The 24,566-nt window shown below is 41.8% G+C and overlaps 1 protein-coding gene across 8 annotated transcripts in view; it reads right to left on the minus strand.

Annotated features, from left to right (window-relative positions):
- Positions 1–390: 390 nt before the first annotated feature.
- si:zfos-588f8.1 overlaps positions 391–24,566 on the minus strand; it is a 61,651-nt gene continuing 37,475 nt past the window's right edge. Inside the window, exons 6-45 of one of the 8 annotated variants that reach the window (XM_067596935.1) lie at positions 23,551–23,613; positions 21,858–21,957; positions 20,254–20,354; positions 19,726–19,855; positions 19,016–19,105; positions 18,623–18,739; positions 18,354–18,488; positions 17,915–18,036; positions 17,653–17,794; positions 17,293–17,488; positions 16,673–16,748; positions 16,018–16,110; positions 14,382–14,495; positions 13,512–13,551; positions 13,141–13,263; positions 12,942–13,022; positions 12,677–12,787; positions 12,104–12,229; positions 11,823–11,972; positions 11,544–11,701; positions 10,058–11,299; positions 9,824–9,899; positions 9,533–9,645; positions 8,739–8,857; positions 8,098–8,291; positions 7,880–7,987; positions 7,596–7,766; positions 7,459–7,500; positions 7,266–7,377; positions 7,102–7,175; positions 6,229–6,421; positions 5,964–6,092; positions 5,550–5,655; positions 4,579–4,710; positions 4,327–4,450; positions 3,990–4,040; positions 2,950–3,065; positions 2,711–2,850; positions 2,541–2,594; positions 2,059–2,197 (exon numbers count right to left, since the gene is read on the minus strand). In XM_067596935.1, the coding sequence (XP_067453036.1) occupies positions 2,581–2,594; positions 2,711–2,850; positions 2,950–3,065; positions 3,990–4,040; positions 4,327–4,450; positions 4,579–4,710; positions 5,550–5,655; positions 5,964–6,092; positions 6,229–6,421; positions 7,102–7,175; positions 7,266–7,377; positions 7,459–7,500; positions 7,596–7,766; positions 7,880–7,987; positions 8,098–8,291; positions 8,739–8,857; positions 9,533–9,645; positions 9,824–9,899; positions 10,058–11,299; positions 11,544–11,701; positions 11,823–11,972; positions 12,104–12,229; positions 12,677–12,787; positions 12,942–13,022; positions 13,141–13,263; positions 13,512–13,551; positions 14,382–14,495; positions 16,018–16,110; positions 16,673–16,748; positions 17,293–17,488; positions 17,653–17,794; positions 17,915–18,036; positions 18,354–18,488; positions 18,623–18,739; positions 19,016–19,105; positions 19,726–19,855; positions 20,254–20,354; positions 21,858–21,957; positions 23,551–23,613 (5,524 nt within the window). In that variant the 3' untranslated portion in view covers positions 2,059–2,197; positions 2,541–2,580. Of the gene's footprint in view, positions 2,198–2,540; positions 2,595–2,698; positions 2,851–2,949; positions 3,066–3,989; positions 4,041–4,326; positions 4,451–4,578; positions 4,711–5,549; positions 5,656–5,963; positions 6,093–6,228; positions 6,422–7,101; positions 7,176–7,265; positions 7,378–7,458; positions 7,501–7,595; positions 7,767–7,879; positions 7,988–8,097; positions 8,292–8,738; positions 8,858–9,532; positions 9,646–9,823; positions 9,900–10,057; positions 11,300–11,543; positions 11,702–11,822; positions 11,973–12,103; positions 12,230–12,676; positions 12,788–12,941; positions 13,023–13,140; positions 13,264–13,511; positions 13,552–14,381; positions 14,496–16,017; positions 16,111–16,672; positions 16,749–17,292; positions 17,489–17,652; positions 17,795–17,914; positions 18,037–18,353; positions 18,489–18,622; positions 18,740–19,015; positions 19,106–19,725; positions 19,856–20,253; positions 20,355–21,857; positions 21,958–23,550; positions 23,614–24,566 lie in introns of all 8 variants that reach the window. The other 7 variants (XM_067596929.1, XM_067596936.1, XM_067596932.1 and 4 more) reach the window with 7 other exon arrangements.

The following is a 24,566-nucleotide window of genomic DNA, read 5'->3' on the forward strand; positions in this document are numbered from 1 at the left end:
AACACACATCATTTGTGTTATTATAATGCAAAAATGATTTTTTGTGCAACAGAGCAATGTATCAAAAACTGCAAGACTTAAACTTCAGACACTACTCTTCTGTCTAAATGTAAAAATATAAATATATTGTGAATTAATTTGTCAATGTGCATCAGATTAGTTGTCAAAATATTGGTGTTAAGGGCCTCAGTCCATCTGTTAACCCTTTTTGGAAGATCTAAATCATGAAGAGTTAAAAAAAATTTTAATTACTCAATTAAAGTATTAATTGAGCTTAGGATATCATCATCATCATCATCATCATCATCATTATAAGCAGGAGTTATTGTGCCCAAATCAACACTTAGAAGCTTTTCGACTGTAACTGATGAAAACACACAGCAGCAGATGTTACAAGCATCACGTTCTGTATTGTCATGTTAATACTAATAACCATTACAGTTCACGTCATTCAGTCCCAACCATACACTCTCTGTTATACATTACACATCTTCCTCATAATCCAGACAAACATCATTCAACAGCAGTCAAGAGAGGAACATTAGTATTACATTTCAAAGTTGGCCAAAGCCATGCTTCAGCAGAACCTGCTGGTTATGAGACCGTCCGCGTGAAGCAATGTTCATTTCAGAAAAAAAGGAAAAGTGAGGTCAAGGACTTTGAGCTTTAAACACATCGTGGCACGGTTCTTGCATGGTGGCTGGGTTTTTGTGTTCTTGTTGTTTGAAAAGGGAAAAAGTGGCGTGTGCTGCTCCCGTTTCCCTTTGCTGCGTGAAGGCGACGACTTCCTATCTGATGTTTGTTTGTGCGGCAGGTCAAAAGGTGAACGTGGGAAAGAGCCTGTTGTCCGTTGTAGCGGATGTGACCGAACACCTGTACACTTAACAGTCACGACATGCATGTTAGGGCCTTGTTTCAAACATGTCTTGTGTCGGTTCAGTACAATTTAACACACAAGTGTGAGACACAAAAGGTCCCTCCCCCTCCCCCCCTTTCATCCTGAAAAACCACCCCTCCCTGTAAGCATCAAACAATGACATAAAAAATGAGTTTCTTTCAACTTTCTGTACATTATCAAGGCACGAGCTAATTCATTTCAGTGAGCATGTGGGTTTCATTTATTCATTAGGACAACTAAGAAATGGAAAAGTGCGACTGGAACCTGCAATATTTCCTTGAATTAGCACAAATGTGGTTTAAAAAAAAAAAAAACAGGAGAAAGAAAACAAATTTGCTGGTCCATTATTATGAGGCTACAGAAAATACAGCCTTTGTCGTGACTGGAATTATCAACAATGACCTCAATATATTAAAATGATAGAAAAGGTGCTTGGCAACATCTTGTCCACTTATCTTTACTGTCACACAAGACAACAACAACTTAAGAAACATTTGCAGTTCCTTGATTAGTTTCCACTGGCAACGGCAACAACCACGTTCAACTCTGTAGATCCACTGTGGCTCCTCTCACGTTCTCTTATTTCCACTCAGTCATTCTTGATTTTTTATCCTGTTCTGGCTTTCAAAAGGTCAATAATTGTCTTTCTTGGCAACTCTGTATGCCATTTATACTTTTTTTTCCATCTGTCTGCTCACATGTTGTTGCCCATAATCCTTTTCTCTTCTCCATGTTTTCTGTTCTGTTCCCGTCAGGCGTCATCGTCTATATAAGGTATGTCTGGGTCAGAAAAACGTCTCTGGCCCTTCGGGGCTTGTGTCATGTGGCGCTGGTGCTGAGGGGGGGGTGTAACCATGGAGATGGAGGAAGTGGACGAGGAAGCGGAGGGAGGGCAGGAGGAAAAACGCAACAGCAGGTCGCACTCGGAGCTGTCGATGTACAGGGACTGGGTGCTGTCTTTGCGGCGGCCGGGCTGCTCTCTTCTCCTGATCAAGGATTTAAAGGCTCGATTTCCAGGAGGGGTGTAAGCCTGAGCTGGACCCAAGGCTACAGGCTTTGAGAGGATGCCTGGGGGGAGTTTAACTGTGCTTGGGATGACAGGGTTGCGACGCTGCAGTGGATGCCTGTAGGAGGATTCGGAGGTCGAAGAAGCACAGCTGGACAAAGAAGAGGTGGAGCTAGCAGGGGTGAGGTTTGGCAGAGAGACGCGTCCACCGGGGACTTTAGGTCGCTGAGCCAGGTCTGATGGTTTGGGTGGGCAAACTGGCCTGTATCTCCTCATCTGAGGGCCACCTCGTCCTGGAGGAGAGGGAGGAAAGAGGAAGAGTTGAGGGAAGAATGAAGATAAACGTGTTTTCCTCAAAGCTGCTTGTTAGATTCACACAGCAATCCTAAGAGAGTGGAGACTAATGGAAGATCATGCAATCATGTTATCTATCAAACATTACGATCGAGGAGGCACCATTAGGCAAAGATTCGATCTGATATGGTGCCAAATGTTTAATTACTTCACTTTGGATGAAGTTTGAGCATGCTTCTGTGTCACACATGCATTTATACATGCATAAATGGGTGTGCAGACACATGCACACAAACACACACAATCACACACACACAAAAACACGGTCGCTGTTCCTCCAACCTTCTTTGTTAGAGAGCAGACGGCACCGCCCCCATCACCATCACTGGTCCAGACCTGCACCACAAAAGACAGGAAGGGCCCAACCCAGCGGCCCCGTGGTCTGGTCAGAAACCCACAGGTGAGTAAACAGGCAGAAGGAAGGAAAGGCTGGACTGTACCTCAATACTGACCTTCAGGCTCTGAGCTGTGTGCAGAGGAGCGCAGCTGCTCGTCCAAGAGACTCTCAGAGCTCAGCGAGGCTTCGGAGTCCAAGTTTTCCTGGTCTGAACCAGGCTGCTCCATCTCTGGCAGTCGACAGGCAAGATCCTCTCTGGAGGAAAGAAGACATGAACATCGAGAGAAATGAGAGACTGGTGAAGACTGGTGCACTGGGGGCGAACAGAAAGACATTATAGAAAAGCCTCTTTACTTCTCCTGTTTGATGGACTTGATGCGTTCCACCAGGTTCTTCTCCGCCTCTGTGTCTGAGTCCAGAGGCTCGTTCTCAGGGACCACGCTGAGATCAGAGCTGACCTTCTCGTGCACCTGCAGAAGAAGACAGAACATCAGACACTTACGTCTCCATCAACTCAGCCTAAAAACCTCTGTTATGTAATTATTATATAAATATAATAATTTATATAATAATTAAGCCAGAAACGTTAAAATTGACCACAATATACACGACTTTGACCCAAATCTGAAACTGACACCAAATTTTGTTAGTTAGGAGAAAGAGAAGAGCGGGGCGGATGGTGCCTGTGGCGTTCATGCATCTGCACATCATTCTTACAGCACTTCTGTGAAAAGGAACATTTTAAAGAGACGAAAACAAATGTAGTGACTAAAAAAAAAATAAGCCAATGAAAACAAAAACATTCACCCTATGAAAACAGTGTTGGTGAAAAGGCCAAACTGTTCACAGCGATGATACAAGTTAGAAGACGCATCACCACAATCCGGAAACGTCTAACCACTCAAACAAATAGCATGACTTTCAGAGCTCTGAGGTCGTCTCTCAATAACAAAGAGATTAAGATAAGACTACATCGGAATAGTACAAAGAAAAATATGCATGATTGCCATCAAGCTTTGCAAGTCACACTATTGTCAGATCGTTGTCATTCAACAACAAAAGCATTTCCACAACAACAACCCAGAACCATTTTGTCCTCTCACAAAGAGAACAAGAATGTTGGCGAACAGCAAATCCGTCACGTCACAAGCAGGATCTAAGTCAAACTAACAGCAACATGCAAACTACTACCAGTTAGTACAGAAGAGTAAAGGGGATTACGGGGAAGAGGATGAAAAAAAAAAAAAACAACAACCAAAAAAAAAACAAACAAAAAACAAAACAGCCAGAGCGTCACCCAAATCTAACATGCCATGCACAGGCTTCTTCTTCTTCTGCATGGCACCACTACGTCTACTAGATCTACTGTACCAGGAGAACTGGATGATACATACCACCACTCCTTTGTAAGGAGCTGAGAACCTGAGAGGTAAATGCCAGCAGTGCTAAAGAGAGACAAGGAACATTGGCCATGTTACCCATGTAACCTAAGAACAACAGCATCTGATACTGGTACTACTCTTCATGATTTAAATGATGCAGAAAAATGTTACTGACCAGTCGAGCTAAATTAAAAACTAATTATTCAGAAGTCATTTTTTTAAACGTTTAGATTATTTTTCTTTACATCCAGGGATGAGGCTGAGCAGTAATCTAACTGCTGCCATGGCGTTCAGATCACATTAAATCAAAAAACGGTGATCTAGGGCGTGGCAGAGTTTCGTTTCTCACCGTGTTCTGTCTCTTGAGCTTGAGCTGGTTTACAGCCAGAGCCTCTGCGTACTCCAGCTGCTCGATCTCCTCCATCTTCTCATTGTAGCGTCTGATCTGCTCATTGATGAGCATCTCCACACACCTGCAGGGGGATGTCCGACAGTATTGTGCGTATTTACAGAGCTGTTCGTGTGTTGTGTATGTGGTATGAACAGAGCAAATCTATAGAGTGGAAAACCAGTTTGTTTTTTGATTTCATTGCAGTCTTACGTGGTGGTCTTGGCGACATCCTTCATGCTGAGCAGGGGGTCTGCGCTGTCTGGGCAGCGTAGGATACACGGGGCAAACACTATGGCCAACGAGTTAGAAGACATGCGGTTGTCACTCTCGTTTTTACACACCCTGCAAGAGAATTTATCAGATATTAGCATGTGGTTTAGTTTCACCAGAGTTGTGAGTTTGTTTTTTCTATGCCTTACATCAAAGGAGATTTTACTGTTCCAAGATAATCCATTTTGAATTGGATTAGAGGGCAATGACTCTCTCAATGATCCAAGTAATAAGTTATTTGCTGAGGTAAATTGATGTAATAGTATGTAAGTATGTAATAAGACATTAAATTCCAATACACTGTGCGCCAGTACATACATATGGAGAACAAGTGGCCTTGAGGGATTTACATCATGATCACCATTTATAAAGTTTATTATAGTAGTTTGAGGTTTTTTTTTTTCTTCCTGCGACTAACCGACCAATGAAAACTTGGTTGACTATTAGGCAGCAGCCATAGTGTCCACACAGTCATTTTGTGCAAAAATGCATTTAAAAGTCAAGAAGCTTATATGAGGCTTCAGCAGTCTGAGTTAGTCATATCAAGTGAATATCTGCCACATTTACAGTCTTTTTAGCATCAAATTCCCTCTTTGTGTTTCCCTGTTGAGCTGTAGTGGAAGTATAATAACAAAAAGAGGGACTTTGGCACTAAAAAGACTGTAATGTTAAAAGATATCTACTTGATTTGACTAATTTGAACTTTTAAATGCAATTCTGCACTGAAGGAGGACTGTGGATTTTGCCCCCCAATCACTTACATTGTGAGTGCATTATGGAGGGATCTTCTAATGGTCAGTATGAACAGGAGGAATAATTACAGCAAGAAAAACCTATTTAAATGTTCATTTGGGCACCTGACTGTTGTTTTAACCTGTCCTCTAAGTAAACCATGATGAGAGAATTCCTACCTGACGAGGTGGAAGACGAGTCTCTCCAACGTGTTGAAGTTTGCTGTTGGAAGTTCCTCCAGCACTTTGTAGATGGCTTGAAGCTGCTCCAGCTTCTCCGGCAGTTCTACCGAGAACAGAAAACACATAATGAATCAAACCTCATCATTTATTAAAAACAACGATAGTCCATTATATTTTTGAAAAAAGTCCATTTCACTTTAAATCATGATTAATAAACCTTTCCCCACAGAGATATCAAATTTTAGCTTCATTTAGTAACTACTAGTCCAAAAAAAACCCCAAACAGTGTCATAAACAACATGAACAGTTCACAACACAGCAGCAGATGAAGGGAGCCCTGAAAAACATAAGTCCAGAAAACAGATTGTATGTTGGGAAATGCTGCCCCCTGGTGGGAAGAGCCCTCCTTACCCACTGCATGCAGGAAATCATTGTAATGTGTGAAGGTCATGAGCGGATCTGGCAGCTCCCTCAACCACTGTTTAACCAGGCCCGTCACTGTGTGGATGGGATAGTCTTCAAGGCAGACGAGGTGTGGGTCTAAACACATCAACAACGGAACATCAATATAAAAAATCAATGAAGGTGCTGTGACTGAAAAAAGGCTGATAAAAAGATAACAGCTCTCCAGTTCATCGTCAGTTAGCTGTAAATGTCAAACAGTAGGGGGGCTAACCGGTCTCTAGTCGCTGGTGCAGCTCTTTCATGCGGTTGGCTGAGCCAGACTTGCGGTAGATGCCCTCGGTGTAGAGGCCATGCATCTCCACGTGCTCCAGCATCATCTCCAGCACCATGGGTACTGGATTCTTTTCGCTGACCAGGTGACACAAACGCACCCCGAAGTGCTGACCGCCAGACTCCTCATCACTCTGTGGACAACAGCAGTCAGTGAGAACTCATCTAATCTGGTCCACACATCACAATCAATCTATTACATCCACGCAAATCACAAATACTCCATAAAGTTGGCTATGTGATGTTGAAATATATTTAGGTCCTTATAACCTAGATAAAGGAAGCTTTCGGTTTACATGTTTTGACAGGCAAGACACGGTTAAGCAGGTTATATTGTGTTACAATTCATATTATGTTAAGATGTTCTTGATAAAATCCCTTTCCTTCCTCTAGCTTTCATTACTCAATATCATTTCTAGTGGGTTTCTTTAGTCGGTCTTTCTGAAAAGCTTAATCATGGTGCTAATTTTTTCTCCTCATACTCTAAACTGGTATCTAATAACTAAGGTAGTTTTTTCTTAGAATTCATCAGCTACAGCTGCCATGGGCTGTGAATTAAATGAAATCTTATTATAAGTTACACATGTATTTATCCAATATAAACAGAAAACTCCAAGTATCATGTTGGAGCTTTTTAGGAAGACAGATAATAGAAACCACTTCTACAAAAAACACACACATTGTCTGGTCAGATGCTAACTTAAAGTAGATTTCAGCTCTCTGTATTGTATAAAGCTTAGCCTCACTCCAAACCCTCATATATCATAAACCCATCACTAATCAAGGTCTGCGTTTTCTATAAATAAAAACATACCTTTTTGGCACAGAAGGTGGAGCAGTCAGTCACTATCTTGCTGAGGCACTTCTTGTGGCACACCATTTTACAATCTTTAAGACAAGATTTAAAAACGTGAGTTAGTGCAAGAAATAATGTTTATTCAAAGTATTTGAATGTAAATAAAAGAAGTGTTAACTCACAGCTGCACATGTAGGCCTTCTCCATGCCCCAGATGTAAGACATACACTGGTCACATGACTGCATAATGTTGACCTGATAGTTGACGAAAACATGATCCAGGGGGCTCTCCATCTAACGAGACAGTCAGTGACTCAGTTAGAAATCATAATTTACATTAAACAAACCCTATATAAAATCACCCTGTATACTTACACTTTTATCTTTTTTCCGCCTCTTCTTTCTTGCTTTAGCAGGCTGAAATTGAGACAGACATGCATGATTTTTTTCATGTATGGAGTAACTAGTGAATGACAATAAATCCCAGTGAGAGCATCCTTATGCTGTTTTACCTTTGCAGGCTCAGCCTCCGCCTTCTTCATCTCTCCTCTGATGAAGCCATCCAGCACCGACTGGAACAGGTTGACCACCAGTTGGACTTCTCCTTTCTGTTTGTCTCCCGCTAAGTGGATCACCTGGTTCTGGTAGCCTGTCATCAGACCTTTGTAGCCAATCATGGGTTTCTGGGGAAAAAAATAAAGAGGACAGGAGAGAAAATGAATAAGAGGACAGGATGTGAGGAATCACTTTGATAAGTATGTATTATGATGGTTTATGTGCCTACAGACAGACTTACTGGTAGAGAATACATGGCTTTGATAGTGTCTCTGAACTGCATGGTGGCTGATACAAAGATGCCCTCTGCATCTGACAGTGACTTCCCCCTCGAGCGGAAATCATTGACCTATAGAAGAATGCAGACAAAACAATATTTTCCTGTAGACATGTCCGTTTGTATAAATCAGGTAAAGTTATTTCCTAAAATAAGTAAACATCTTGACTCCTTTTATTTACCTGGTTGCCCAGAAACTCATCGAGGTGCCGCAGCTCATTGGCGTTGGTGATCTCCCGATCCAGCGAGGCATTCCACTGCTCGGAGACCCGTGTGGCGCGACTGATTTTTATGGTGGGGTTGCGGCTTAAGCCTTTTCCAGCACGTTCCCCATGGGGCTGGGAGAGAGGTCGGGACGGGTGTCCGGACGTTGGGGCTGAAAGGGAGGAAGAGGGGAATGAATGATAGATAAACTTCTTCTCTGCTTCCTTTCTTAAAGTGAACTCAAACCTCTGACGCAGAATCTACAGCATGATCCTGCACGGGGTCAGTATTTTCTCAAAAAGCAAGCGGTAGGATTAGTTAAGGCCTGTGAATAATAGTGATAATACACCTGTGTTTTCTTTCCACGTCTCACTTCATGAGGTGTGACTGAAGTGAGCTGCAACTGTCCAGCAGTTGTAGTGCAGTTAGAGTTGGGCAATAAAACATTAACATGTCAAAATTAAGACTATATTTCTTAGAGATAAAATATAATCAAATAAATCTATTAAAAATGGTGTCTTTACCAGCTTTGGGCAAGTGGCAACCCCAAAAGACCCAATCAAAATAAAGGAATAAAGTTAATCTCCTCTTCTTGAGATGACATAAGTGTATTATTTACCTTCCCCTCCTGTTGACTTTTCATTGGGAATCTGAGCAAATGTCAGCTCGCCGTTGTCTGGAGTCTGGGCCTCCTTGTGCGGTCGTTTTTTCAAAATCTTGCTGAAGAAACCACCTGACCTACAGGGTTGAGAAACAGAAGAAGCTCTAAAGAATATTCACAAGCCTTGCCAAGTGTAAGTGTTGTGTTCAAAGAGAAGTCATTCATTTCTAAAAGCAGATCACAGTCAGTTTTCTGTTTCTGACATGTTTCATGTTCTTAATAAAATCCTGTTTGTAACTATCAAGACCGAATTATTCAGAGGGAGTCTGTTTTTTTAAAGTGCCACATATTCAAGCTCTGTTCCAGCACTGTCACCATAGCAACGATACAAATTAAAAACAAAGCGGCCCAGCCAATGCCTCTGTCTGATAAAACTCCAGATAAACATCCAGTTCTGACCTATAAATCCATTTGGAGTAAATGTATTAGTTAGTTAAATTTATTAGTATGGTTGTGAGGAATTTCCGGCTGCGAATGCGCCAAGGCCTCATAAGGAGCTGGTGATCGTTTTATTACGCAAGGCAAGGAGTTTTCCCATGAACAGTCTGACTTAAGCAGACATTGTAATGGATTAAAATGAAACGGAGGGATTCACAGTGAATGCAAATTTCCATGTCCTTTTTGACAAATGTGTTGGCCAATATGTTGATACATGTTGACATTTGATCTTTTTTTTTTTCTTCATGGTAATAACAACCCTGCTGTATCACATCACTAGGATCATGTGTCTCTAGATCAGTGCAGTGCAGTACTTGTCTGGTGTGGATGGGATGGCGTGGGAGTCTTGGTGACCGGAGCCATCTTGGTGTCTTCTTCGGATGGAGCTTGCCTTGGAGGCCTCAGCATGACTTTCTGGGTGGGACATCTGCAGAACAGCAAAAAAAAAGGTAATTAGAGAATTCAGATTTACACTCCCTGTGTTTGAGAAACAATTTGCCAGTTAGAAAATAATTTTGTGATGTAGATTTTTAACTGTCCAAGCTGATATCTGAAACTATACATATGAAACTATAACGGATAAAAAAATTGGAGATTTAAAATACCTCTTTGGGTGAAAAAGCACCAGCGCCCTCAGAGCCTGGAGACAAACCGTCAACTGATGAGGAGGGTGTTTCACTCCTGCAGATGAACAGACATGAGAAATATAGATGACAACAAATTAATTTCTGCAAAGATATGTGTGTGTCACTCAAAACTGCAATTTGTTAGAGATATGACAGGTTTTGCAGTTTAATATGGGGGTAGAGTTGAGAATATGAACAGAACAGGAGACGTACAGTGGTTGTTTTTTCCTCCTTTCTTCTCTGTTGTGAGGTGGAGGAGGGCTGTTTTCAGAGTGGTCTCCATCACTCTTCCTGCCTCTCCACTTCTCTGGCTTCTCCTTTATCGCCCCAGTACGGCGCTGCAGGCTTACCACTCCGGCACCCTCCCCTACGCCGTTTCTCTCAGGCCCAGAATCAGCAGGCTGCAAGGGTAACGTGGATGGACGAACAGGACCAGTGGAGGGAGGGGAAGTTTTAGCCTCCTTCTTCCCTCCTTTCTCATCCTTCACTTTCCAGGCCACAAAGGTGTACTGGTCAAGCTCCTTGCTTTCCGCCCGCTCTTTTAGCTTTGTGGGCTCCTGGCTTTTGCTCTTCGGTGGGGATGTTTGATCCTTGCTAACGGCTGAGGAGGAGGAGGAGGAGGTGTTCGAGGCAGCTCGTTCACTCTCTCTCTGATTGTGCTCCAGCCCTCTTCGTCTCCTCTGCTCTCTCTTCTCCTGACTCCTGGATGTCTGGCCCTTAGCTTGAGGTCGTGCTCTCTTTTGGTCAGCACGGGAAGGTGTGGAGGTAGTGCCCGCAGCCTGTTTATCCAACTGCTGACCTGGAGATGTGGTTGTAAGTGCGTCTGAGGCGTCCCCATCAGAGGGCAGATCAGGTTTTTCATTTGACTGTCCTAGTGTTTGGTTCTCCAAATCCTCCTCCTCTTCTTTCTCATGCAGCTGAGGTCCAGCCCCAGCCAGGGTACCGTTGGTTTCTAAATCAGACGTGGGAGATAGAGGTTCACCGTAGTCTTCCTCTGCTTCCAGCCATTCGTCGTCCTCCTCGTCATAATTGCCCTTTTCCTCCTCTGGAAGTGGGCTACCTGTAACCTCGCCATCCTCCTCTCCTCTCTCCTCCTCTGTGTCCTGGACAGGAAGGTTGTCATCCAGCGTCTCCTCTGTGACCAGCTCTATATCTGGATCCTCTCGTGTTTGAGGCTCTATTCCTTGTCTTTTCTCTTCTTCCTCTCTCTGTTTCTGTGCTGCTGCTGCTTCAGCCTTAGCTTCCTGTGCTTTCCTGGCTGCCTCCTCCTCCTCCTCCGCTCTCCTCCTTGCTTCCTCCTCTTCTGCCTTTCTTCTTACTTCTTCCTCTTCTATCCTCCTCCTTGCTTCCTCCTCCTCCTCTTCCCTCCTCCTTCTTTCCTCTTCTTCAGCCCTCCTCTGAGCTTCTTTTTCCTCTTCCTCCTTTTTCTGTCTCTCCTCACGTATGGAGTGGACCCTGAAATATACAAAATAAAAATATGATTGTACAATTTAAACTTACCCGTCATTCACCTTCATGTAATAAGGTGTTCAAAATATTATTCCCACATATCAACTACCTATGATGGAAGTACATTTTTTAAAATTAAAGAAATCCACCAGTGTCCAAGCTCACTTATTCTCAACTTTTGATATATTGTCTTAGAAAACCAACTATACAGACACAAACAGTCTTGCTGAGACTGTTGCTGTGTTGTTACCTCCTGCGTGCTGAGTGGCCTCTGACCAGGGCTTGTATTTTGGTGGCACCCTGTCTTTGGCGGTGGAACTCTGATCTCTGTCTGTGCCCTCTCCAAACAGCCTGGATTAAAGTGGCGGCCCGTTGCCTTCGCTCTTTGCAGTACCTGTGCCATGAACGCTAAGAGGAAGGACATATCAAGATTATTGTACAATTCTTTTAAATATTAAAAAAGAACACGGCAAATCAAATGTATATACTGACATGACTGCCAAAAAAAAGATGTTTCATCTGTGTTTACCTGGATCAAGGTGGCAGCCTGTCTCATGTCCAGAAACTCTTTCCTCTGCAGGCGAGCTCTGAACCAGCGCTGAAGGAAGATGATCTTACGCATTACATCTTTGTGCAGTGAGTCCTGCAGCTGCTGTCGCTCCAGCTCTTTCAAGAACACCTGAACAGAGAGAACAAAGCAGATTTTACATGCAGGAGCAGTTTAAATCTTACAAAGGGAACAGGCACAAATGCAGACAAGACTTAGGTTTGTAAGAAGCACTTAGCACTGACAGGAGCTTAATGGTGTACCTTAGTTTTGCCTATCTGGTACGTGGTTGGGTCCAGGCCCATCTTCTTCTCAAGCAGTGCTGAGATGTCCTCCCTGGAGGCAGAGGAGTTCTTTGGCAGCAAAACCCTGAAATGCTCTAAAAACTCCTGGAGAGACAAGAAAGGCAATAAAAATAGGAAATGAATGGACTGTTCAAGAGAGGACTTATGAGGTTGAGAATGTCAAAACCTAATGCCAGGTATAAAACAGTAAGAACTTCACATACAGTGATCTCATCTCAATATTTTATCATTATGGCATAGTAAAAATTTCAACAGGTTTGTGTTTCAAGGATATATTTCTGAGCAGATTCTAAAAATGGATGCAGACAGCATTTATGAGTGACTAAGGACGTTGCCTTGGATTAAAATTTAAAACTGACTCCATGAATTTTTGTAGTATTGTTGCAGGCCCATTACATCACCATCTATTCAACACCAAAATATTATCTGGCCAGAAGCAATATGTTTGGCACCTGGTGTAATAGGTGTGACATTATATTATTGTGTGAATATGACATGGATTTTCCTAAATGAGGAGTAACTTTGCAGTACCTGGAATGTGTACTTGGCTCCGTAGCCTGACCTCCTGATGCGAACGGTTTCCAGCATTCCTGTGTAACACAGCTGCTGAACCACCAAGGCCTCATCCAGATGCATCTCTTTCTGCTCATATACAAAGATACGAGAAGCATATCTGGTTATACAAGGGAATTGTGTTTTCAGGGTCATAACATTTGAGCTTGACCAATGACAGTTTGACCGATGACTCAAACTGTAGATGTTAAAGAACAAATGACTCAGCATGACAAAGTCTTACCTTCTCAGCATTGGAGCGGATACACCGAATAAAGAAAGGCTCTGCTCTGTTCAGAGTTTCCAAGAGTTTGGTCAGAGAGGTCTAAAGAAAACAAGGAGATGGGTTTTCTGAATGTTTGGGGTTGTTGCTCGAGGGTGTGTTTGGCTTAAAATGGCCTGTTTTTGTGTGTAGTGTGCATACTGTTCATAGGTGATGTTACCTGGAACTGGGCACTGATGCTGGGGGGTTTCTTCTTCTTGTGCAGATGGAGCAGAGACTTGGTAGTGCGATCGTGCAGTGTCAGGCTCACAATGAACTTCAGAGACCGAGAGTCTAACAAACTCTGCACAGTAACAGTGCAGTTAACACCACCAATTAATACCACTTGCTTTCATTAGTATCATTGAAACACTAATGAAATTATGACAAAGTAATGCAGGCACATTAACCAGGATTGCTAAAATATAGCAAAACTTATTCGGCAGCAATTGCAGAATTCATTTTGATATGATAATTAAATTACAAGAGGCTTTAACAACATAATAGGGCTTACTTATATATGTATGTTAAGGTTTTTATACTCAGGTTTACCTTGGGGATGATCTGCCTCTGTTTGATGCTCTTGTTTTTCCTGTGGAAAAAGGAGAAATAAGATGCAGGGTGAGTAAGAGGACCGAAGCGTTAAGAGTAATGAGGGAGGAGGATGAATGGAGTAGTGGATGGAGTGTCTGAAGCTGGGTTAGTACGGACGGGTGACTTCTTCATGCGCTGTCAGTCAGTGATGAAATCAAGGGTTGCACCTGGACGACAGGATGAATGACAGGCAGAGGCAAGAATGGAATGAATGAGAGGGGAAGGATGACGAGCAGGAGGAGGAGGAGGAGGAGGGAGTTCACTGCAGGAGATGGGACGTAAAATCTAAACCATCAGCAGAGCAGAGACTCACCATACGCAGACAGACATGCTCGCTTGCTACCATCGCTACATAAAAAGGACCTAAAATGTATATTCATGGTCAGTGTCGGACTGCTATAATGTCTAACATGCTGCAAGGCCACTGGGCATATTTTCAGAAGATGCTCCAGAAGACCTCACATGCCTGCACAGCCTTTAGATGATGTTCATGCTGCAGTTAATGAAAGTATTCAAGGCATTTCAGCTTTAGCCTTCAGGAAATCTAGATAGCTTCTACAAACAGATCTAATAATGTAACGTCTGCTGATGAAGCAGGAGTGTGTCTGATGTTTTTATTGGATTAGATCACATGATCCATTGAGAAAAAACGGCTGTAACTGTGACAGTTGTAACTATCCCTGGCAGTTTATGGTGAACTGGTTACATTTTCTAAAATGAGCTGATCGTAGTCTACATTGTGCTCGAGAAAAGTAAAGCTTTAAGAAGAGCATGATCTGTCTGAGCCGACTGGAGCAGGACTGACACCAGGTCTGTCTGCAGACTCACTGGAGGACGTGTCGAGGGAAACGGAGGCGACCCCAGGACTGCAGCAGCTTGCGAGGGTCCTCACCATCCAGCTGCAAGTTCTTAATGGAGCTGATGATCTGTGCATGCATGTCTCTGATCACACCACACACACACACACATACAAACCCAGTGCAGAGAGGGAAGGAGAGGGGGAGTTTGGGAGCAGGAGAAGGGAGGGAAAACACATCAGAAAGATTGGAAAAAAAACGACACAAGGAGGAGGGAAGGAAGGATAGAAAAAAAAACCCAAAACAAAACATAAAGCAGGGTGTGATAGAACACCACTGTTAGGACACCTTAGAAGAAAACACACTGCCAAAGTCACCTCAGACAGAAACACATACTGCAGGATAGTTGGGGGTCTGATATCAAGAGGAACTTCAGCCTTCGTATTCTCCTCATCCGTGAAGAATAACACACAAAATGTATTCTCCCACTGTTCATGTTTATATACATGGAAACCACAAGACACACTAGACCACCCAACCATGCTGCCATATCCCTTGTGACAGAAAAAAGAGACGCAAAGACACACACACACACACAGATTGGGACTTGGTGGAGTATTTCCCTGCCAGTGTGATAGTTAACATGCAGAGCTGAGCTGGCGTTCAGTTTGGCTGGCCATCTGTTTCCATGCTGGGGCTGTTACTGGTTGTGTGACTGTAAGTTGTTACTGGTGAGGCTGTTGGATTCATGGTTCCTTTAATTGGGGCTGGTTTTACACTAGAGACCGGGTGTGGTGAGTTAATAAAGAGACTTTTCTGTGTCTCAGAACTAGTCCATGCAATACTTTTCTATACTTACCACGACTGACCATGAAAACAGAGGTGAGGCAGTGAAGGAATGGGTAAATGAGTCACACTGAAACCAACCTCTAAATCTCTGTGATTGCAGATCTGGAAGGGACTGGACAATTTAATCATTCAACTCAGTTCAAGTACTTTGTGTTTAAAAAAAAACAAACAAAAATAGAAACCCAGTAATTTCAGATCTGAAAGCAGGAGGTAGAAGGTCATGGTTCAGAGGGCGCAATGATCCAAAAATACTCTCATGGTTTGGTTCCATTCTGAGAAATCTCACCCACTTCTCTTTGTCTATTTGACTAGGGGCCGCTGTATGTGTATTAATACATGTGTGCTTCCAGTGCTACACGGCTGATGTAAGTAATCCGGGTGGCTAATCAGAGTAGGCCAGTACAAACACCTTCCTGTGCTCTATCACAAGAATAATAAACGTGAGGAGGGAGAGAGTTTATCACAGCTACAGAAAACGATGGAGATTACAGTGAGGGAAGAGAGGGAATGCAAGGTAAAGGGCAACTTTGCTGTACTGTGGTGTATCGAACTTCCTCTTAGGAAACACATCACTTGCTATTTTCATATTTGGAGAAGCAGGCATTACAACATTTGAGAAGCTTGAAAAAGTACACTTATCACGTTGATTTGAATTCAACTGTATCACATAGCTAAAAAAAGATCAGCTTTTTTTGTTAGATGGGAGTAAACTCAGAGAAGGGAGCAAACCAGTCTATCTACTACCCAAAACCAAACACATTTCCTTCCTGCTTGGCCTCATGTCTTCATTCCTTTCTCCTGTCCACCAATTCACTTACTTCTTACTCTCATAGCTAGCAAAGATGTCTTCAAAGGCCTCTAGAGGGCGCTCCTCTGAGTGATCAAAGTAGAAATCGAGCATAGAGGCTCGTCTGTGGAGGGCAGAGGGAGAGGAGAGAACCGCACACACTGGGGTCACCAAGAGGTGTAGGGAGGGACAGAAAATGTGTGTGACTGAGATGAGGTGAAGGAGGATTCATCTGTCAGGGTGTTTATGAATTCAGATCAAATGAGCTACAGTAACTCTGAACAGTGTTTAGGTGTCTGACATTGTCCCTCCTCATCTCATCCAGTGCCACAGGGTAAAATGTGGAGGTGCACAGTTCAAAAACCATTTCAAACACTTCCTTCAACAAGGAATATCAAACAGTTGTTCCTGTGTAGTTTATAAGTGGAGGAAAGGTTGCAGCTCCATGAAGGCTGAATATTATATTGATCCGATTTAAAATAATCAGTCTGTGTTTCACGAAAGTGCAATGTAACACAGTTATTAACCACAAAGTAAACAGCACCGACACTCTGCCTCCACGTCCAAAAGTGCTTTGGCAGACAAGATCAAGACCTCCAGAGGAATAAGATCTGACGGTTAGAAAAAACAACAAGGACAAAGTGAGACAAGTTTCATGGTTTCATATCAAATATAAATGTTCTTACTTGTACATTCTTTCTAAAGGGGCATTGGACCGTTGAAGCTCTCCTAAAGGAGTCCTGGAGACCGGACGGACAACACCTAAAGCATAAAAACACATTTAATACACATTATTAACAAGTGAAACAATGCATGAATCATAAAAATGCTTTCTAGTAGAATAGAGACTGGTCAGAGTCACATGACTGCAGCAGTTTTTGTTGTTTTGGTATTTGTCTAAACTTTATTAATCTTGTTAATCCACATAAAAAGGCTCCTACGTCAATGTTCTACGTCTGAGAGCACCAAAATAGCCGGGAGGATTGAGAATTGCAGGGAGAATGTCAAAATCTCCTAAAGTGTCACGTTTCTGACCTCCATATTTCTCTATGCACTAACCTGAGAGGCTAATTACAGAACAGAGAAACAGTACTCTGAAGTTGTGGTATACACTGCACAAGAGCTCTAAGAGGCAGTTATGGCATAACACTTCTCTGTAGCACTAGACAGTAAATCTCTACAACTGATGTGCAAAAAAAACTAATTCAGCCCAATTCAGATACATATACATGCTCTGCATGATAAAATATGTTTTCAAGGATCATTTTACTCAGAATGGACTGACCGCATTACACTGATAATGTACCTGAACTCTTGGCGGCCCAAGAGCGACCAGCCTCGTTGAAAGCAGCGATGCCTCTGATGGTAGCGCGCAGGATGCCCCAGCGAAACATGGCCACGGGGTCCATGCCAATGAGCTGCCGAACATAAGCGCGGTCGCTGCTCCGCAACAACGCCACAATGTCTGGACGCATGTGGTCTGTGTTTTTCTCTCGGAAATCCTGGAGAGGTTAAACAGATCATTGAGATTACAAACGGCACCACAAACACACAAACAAGAGGTCAAGGACATGTTTGAGTGTAACTAAGTGTAATTCTTTTGTTAACATTTGATGGAGTTATTATCACGTTACCGGCTGTCTTCTCTGTGAACCCTCCCTCTTACCTTGATTTGATATTTGACTTTCCCAGCAAAGTGTCGAATGACGAAGGCAGGCTCCATGACTGGTGTGGGAACAAAGTATTTGTTTCCCCGGTGTTGCTGCTTGAATTTGGCCAATAATGTCTCATCTGTGGCATGGGGAAAGCTGGAGCATGAAAGAAAATATGTTACAGATTAGTAAACAGCTTCAACTGAATCAACACAAGTTTCATTCCTATCCGAAGGCATGAATGAAACGCAATAAATTGTCTGTTGCTGTTCTTACCTGCTCTCCTCATCCAGCAGGTAGAGCAGGCCGGTGGGCTTCTTGCTGATGAGATGGATACAGCCCACATTGTCTGTGTAGTCGATGTTGTGCCAGGTGATTCCCTCTGCTTGGTACTCCTCCTGCATGTGGCAGGACAGAGCATGTCAGTGAACCAGCTCATTAAAAATGAAATCAAACAAGAAAGTTCAACAATCACACTGTTGATCTTTTTACCTGAATCATTTAACCTACTGGAAAAATGACAAATGTGTATGCCAAAAAAAGCAATAGTACACAGTTTTCAAAGTTAAGTTTGACTAAATAAGCAAATTAATTTAATTTATATATATATTGCTATTGTTTCTTCTCCCTTTAGTGATCAGGAAATCTTCTGGTGATGTTATTCCATGTCATGTGAAATAATTTGGGGGAAGACAAACAAAACAGCACTGCTCACCTGCTCCAGATTGAAGATGTGATGGTTGAAGTAATACTGCAGCTGCTCGTTTGCGTAGTTGATGCAGAACTGTTCAAAGCTGTTGGTCTCAAAGTCCTCAAAACCAAAAATGTCCAGGACACCGATGGACAAACACTGGAAAACAAGACCGAAAACACCAGCTGAGCACTAGTGAGGAGCAGGAAGGGGAATGCATGACGATAATCAACCAAAGTTGTGTATGTTTGTAAATATTTTTGGGTGGGTGCGAGCGAGTGTTTGTGTCTCACTGGGACAGATTCCTCCATGTCTTTCTTGTTAAGCAGTGCGTGATTGATGCGTAGGACGATCCAGTCGAACAAGGCGCTGTACAGAGATTTAGCCATGGAGTCTCTGGCTGTGATAGCCTGATGTGAGAGGAAGAAGGAGGTAGAGAGGGGCATGATGAGAGGTGGTTTAATGGTGTACTTTTAAATTAGACTACACTACAATAAACTGCAAAAAAAAATACAGACACATGTATGTATCATTTACACAGATAAACAGGGAAAAACTGAGGACAGCAAAAGACTTGGTGTAGATGTAGATACAGAAGCAGGAACACAAGGCCACCAATTAATGTGCAGTTGGACACTTCTATAGTAATGACAGGTTGCAGAGAAGGTTTCGTGGCTTGTGCCTACCTCAGATTGGCTGTAGGGGAGGATCAGCTTGTCATTGACTGTCACTGTTTTCCTCTTGGTCAGCGCTTCAACCAGCAACTCCTCTTTGACCTGAGAGAGAACACACACACACACACACATTAATACTGACAGTCACACATAATGAGCCTCACACAGTGAAGTCAAGTCAAGTCAAATTCATTTATATAGCACATTTCATATGACAGGCGTAAACTCAATGTGCTTAAAACAAGTAAAGATCATGTCAAAAACATATAACATTACATTACTATTACATGTATAAAACAAATAAGATAAAACATAAAATAAGGTATGTTACATATATAAAAACATATAAGACAACATATAAAATTAGTAGGTGAGAAGGTATTACAATAAGAGAGTAGGGTAAGAAGGTATTATAATTATTATTATTAAAAGAAATAACAATAATAATACTGTTTTACCCATTAACCTAACTAAAAGTTTGCAAAAAAAGATATGTTTTTAGTCTGTTTTTAAAGGAAGTCACTGTTGTAACAGGCCTGAGTTCATGTGGTAGAGAATTCCAAAGACCATAATGACTGAAGGCACCATGAGCTGATTTATAGTTTATTCTTGGTATAGTGAGGAGACCTTTATCTGATGATCTCAAGGGTCTGTCTGGTGTGTATTCAGTGTGAAGTACAGTTACCCAAACAGCATCAAACATGCATAAACACATTTGTTACCTTTAGCAGGTCAGAGAGAGTAGCTAGGACCTCTGGCGGCCCCACATCCAACCCTTCATCTCGGCCTGTTGACTTCCTCCTGTAGGTCACGTTGCCCAGATACAGGATGGCCGAAAGCACAGAAAAGATCCTGCAACACAGTCATATGACACATGCAGGAACAATGCTACACATGCTGCTCTTCAATCTTATCATCTGTTTATGTTTGGTGACTGCGAAACTGAAAAGAAGCATTGTATCTATACGCTGTCTCTGATAAACTGCTACATTAGCGAATTACATGCAGCTATTGTTGTGCTTTTTTTTGCTCATAAAAGTCTCTTTGTTGTAATTTATATTGTAGGTAATGTGACTCAATCCTCAGACCAAAAGACTTCCAGAACAGAGTGGAAAATTGCTTAGGGATGCATTTCTGTTTGTATTTCCTTTCAACAACAATACAACAATTCCTTCAACATGTCTGGAAGAATATTAGGTTTCTTTTTACATCATACACTCTACACAAGAAGTGATCGCTGATCCACTCACTGTTTCTTGGTGGCTGGAAGGAAGCCAACCATCTCCATTGCCTGCTGCAGCCTTTCGAAGTCATGATGCAGATCCTCCTCGTCTTCTATCTTAAAGTTTTGCTACAAAGAAAGAGAGATAGTTAGTAGGTGTTTATGAAAATGTGAAAATGAGAGAAAAAGAGCAAAAATTGACCAAAAAAAAAAAAAAAAGTGAAGAAAAGAGATGGATGAAAAGAGCGGAATAAAAAATGAGGGAGAGAACAAAGAATGCTTCATTAATATGCAGTACACATGTGCGGCTGGAAGCTGGGTGTATACAGAAGCCTATTCAGCAGAACCCGTGTACCTTTGTCTCAATCGATTCCTTATTCTGAAACAAAAATCAGAAAATGAAAAGCGAAGGTTTTTTTAAAAAATTATTTTGTCACTCAATTTGAAAAAAAAAGGATATCAAAGCATTTTCTGATACGAAATAGTATTTGTAGAAAATGACATGAAATTCCATTTATTCATTTGCAAGTTTCATTTTTCTTGGTAAGGAACCCCCTATTAAAGGTTAATACTAAATCTAACCCTTCAACATCATGAACAGCAGCTAAATCATTGATAGTTCAGTTATAAGTAGGCTGTGTCCCGTCTATAAATGAGCACAGAATAGCCCACACAGAATAAGCGCAACACAACAGTAGTCTGCCAATAATATGTGGGCTAATCTCCAGACTATTTTATCAAAGTTAATAGCTTATCCACACCCATGTAATTTCTCAAACTCTAAACTTTTCCAACTTCAACATGAATTGGCTGCAAAATGATCAGACATCCTCTGTTAATATATCACATCCACTAATCTGTCAGCAGCAGCCTCATCCTGTGGCCAAATAAATAATCAAAGCTATACAGCAGTTAGATCTACAACAGCACATAGAGGACTCCACCTATCTACTGTAAAAGTTGATGGTGGCGCTGTTATACTAACAGAAGTGTGGAATAGGTCTGGTAATGCACAGTTTGTTATTGATTATTTGGTTGAAAATATTCCTACTGATAAAAGTTGCCAACAATTTATCCTCTCAGGTGGAAAAATGTCCTGTTCGCAAGAAATAAAAACCTTGTAGGCTAACCTACATGTTAACAGAACATAGGCTATGGTTTAGGAAATGTTAACTGAAAATAATAAATGTCCTCACATGGCCATAGATCCTATTGACAGCCAATAATTGCCTGCAATAGCCTAATTGCTTTATGATCATAGTTTATCAAATCTCGTCAGACATATCTGCCAAAATGGAAACCAAAAAAAAGCCCCATTTTTCATTTTCTGATCTCTGTTTTAGAATAGGAAATCAATTAAGATGAAAGTACACGGATTCAACAGCTTGACGGTCTTCATGAATACCAGGTTCACACATAGTGAATTACAGTGTTATCTTAAAAGTCAAATCACATACACACTAACAGGTTAAAGTTCATTAACAGGGTTGCAAAGTTATTCTCTAGTGTGTAGAACAGACTGAAGAAGACAGAACAACAAGCCAAGTGTAAAGATTTTTGTTCAGTTTAGATCAAACAGATTGACACACTGTAAACTGTTGGACGTGATGGGACAGGGGAGCAGTACTGTACCTGCTTGAGGTAGAAGTATTCTTCAGGCGGCAGCAACTTAAACTCCTTCCTTTCCTCATCTGAAGCTCCCAACAACAGATAGTAAAACACGTGGTAATTCCTGGAACAACAACAACCCACATTGTTCATGGCATGCATTGTTTACATAACGCACTCTCATGAAGTTATTATTGCATAAAAGTTTCCTTCAGATTGACTGAACAAAGTTCACTGACCGATTAATTATTTCTTATTTGCATCCATCATTTCGTTTTTTCATTATCTTATGTAGACATGAGCTTGTTCATGTTTATGGTAACAAGTGAGGGGTCATTTGGTGATAAAACAAGAGTCAAGAATAAAATGTCTGGAGCTCATTGATGTTGATATCAGTTTTCCACTTGTGCTATCGGTGGGCAGGTAGCTGATAGGCGCAGAGCTTTGTTGTAAAAGTACACAGGAGTAATGAGTTTCCACTTTTATCACTAAGAAACAATGACATCATGTAGTAGACTCACGTCCAGACTAGATAGCCAAGATGTGCATTTGTAGGCTGGATGATCAACAGTACACTGTGCAGGCTGGAAGTAGCCTGAAGGTTACAGAGCGGAAAGTGACTATTTTCCAACACTAGCTGTGAAAATTTGGACAGGAAACCTGAATGAGTAACGCTCTTCCCCCTAAAAAAAAGTATGTTTTCATACAAGGCATCAACCACTTCAGCTGAGCTGCTTGGAGGTAGATTGTGGTTTTACAGACTAACGCCCATGACTGCTTGTGTGTATCTGTATCCGCATGAATCTAAAAAGAAGAACATGAGAAAGCCTTTCTGTGTAAATTACAGATCATCACCACCTCGTGGCTAAGGCTTTGCTGTATCTACAATCAAAAGTCTATTCATAAAAGTCTGTTTTTTTGTTGGTTTCACTCATAACCGATTAAACCGGTAATCTGTCTGGCTCCTCTTTGACTCACTTCATCAGTAATACATATCACACTGCAAATCAAACAGCAGTGGAAGATTTGCTAACTCCCTGAGCACTCTGACTGTGTTTATCAATTACCAAAGCCCAAATATTTGTTTGCATATTAGTCACACAAGTCGCAACAGATCGGTAGTCTGGTGTGTGGCGAATGTCTCAGTGAGTAACAAAGGCTTGCACGACATGACGCTAGAGTGAACGATGACACAGTGTGAGGCTGTCTCTCTCAGAACTAACAGACGGGAAACTGATTTTCTTCTTTATCATTTGTTTGTATAGCAATAGTTAATCTTTAACTCACACAAACAAGATTTCAGGTCACATCAAATTAGGCAAAACCAAACCATGTACATGGCTTTACAAATAAAACATATTTCTTTGGTTTTAATATGATCCTTTGCTGCTACATTCGAGGTGTCAAAGAGTGACTTCTATCTACTGTATGTCCACAATAAATCAGTGGGTAACAATTCTCATCTGACAACGGACACGTTTAAAATGCTACTAGTAATGAGACATGTAGATAAACAGCCTTTAACATGATTAACATTTGAGTGTGTGAGTGTTCAGGCAGATGAACATATAAAGTCAAAGGCTAAAGGCTGAAGCCTACAGTTGGACTTCATATCCAACCATCAGAGGCTCCTGGGGGAAACTCCTCATGTTTGTACAGAGGGCCCCATGAAGGTCATAAGGGGTGAAGGGTCAAGACCCTGCCTGTCCCTCCTCACCTCTCGTTCTTCTCCCTGGAGACCAGACGAGACTTCTCCAGGAGATACTTCTCCACCACGGCCCTAAAAACAGGAGAGAAAGAGAGGGGAGGAGCAAAAGAAAACAAAAAAAGGGAAGAAGAAAAACAATGAGCATGAATCACTTAACACTAAAGGTCACTCAGCTGAGTGTGTGCGCGTACAAGTGTGTGTGTGTGTGTGTGTGTGTTTTCAGGTCATATGTGAAAGTGGACTAATAAAAAGAGGGGAGAAGCAGTGAGGGCAGATGGTCGGAACAATCAAAGAGTGAACAAAGCGTTCAGATACGGTCAAATGGATGGCGTAGCGCATCACAGAACACACACACGGACAACAAGCACAGACATTTTTTTTTTAAAATCTATTTTTGTATAGTGAGAGTGTAAAAGAAGATATTAGGAAGGCGACTGCAGGGGCTGCAGAAAAAGTAGAGGTATGCTTTCAGACCACTGCAGTCATGAGATATGCAATTTAAACAGTAGTGGTATTTACACACCACTCAAAGCCAAGGCCGTAAAGTTGTCTAAATCAGATTTTATAAGTCAGTGTTGTTTTTTCTATAGTCAGGCAAAAACAACACTGACGCCAATCCTCATGACACACTAAGAATAGAGCTGTGCTGGGAGAAACATAGTTGTGTCCATCTGCTAAAACTGCTGCGACCGCTACAGACCCTGAGACAAAGCAAATAAATCTACTGAATATATCACATACTAAATATTCTATTTTTTTGTTTCTCAGAGAAGTCTGTGCAAGATAATAGTGAAATATTGAAGCACTGCAACTTCTAGGCAAAGGCAAAAAGTTGTCTAGTATGGATATTTAAAAAATGTTAGGGCAATGTTTGTTAGTTGTCATGGCCACAATTTAAACAGGATGAAGTTAATCTTAAGTATAAGTTGTAGATGTGTAAAGATGTATATGATGGTTTGATTGCACAGAATCCAAAACGGATTCCTCTGGCACACCCTGAGAAACTGACAGGAATTCAGATTAGC

This window comes from Thunnus thynnus, chromosome 8 (genome assembly GCF_963924715.1).
Source record: "Thunnus thynnus chromosome 8, fThuThy2.1, whole genome shotgun sequence".
Classification (NCBI taxonomy): Eukaryota; Metazoa; Chordata; class Actinopteri; order Scombriformes; family Scombridae; genus Thunnus; species Thunnus thynnus.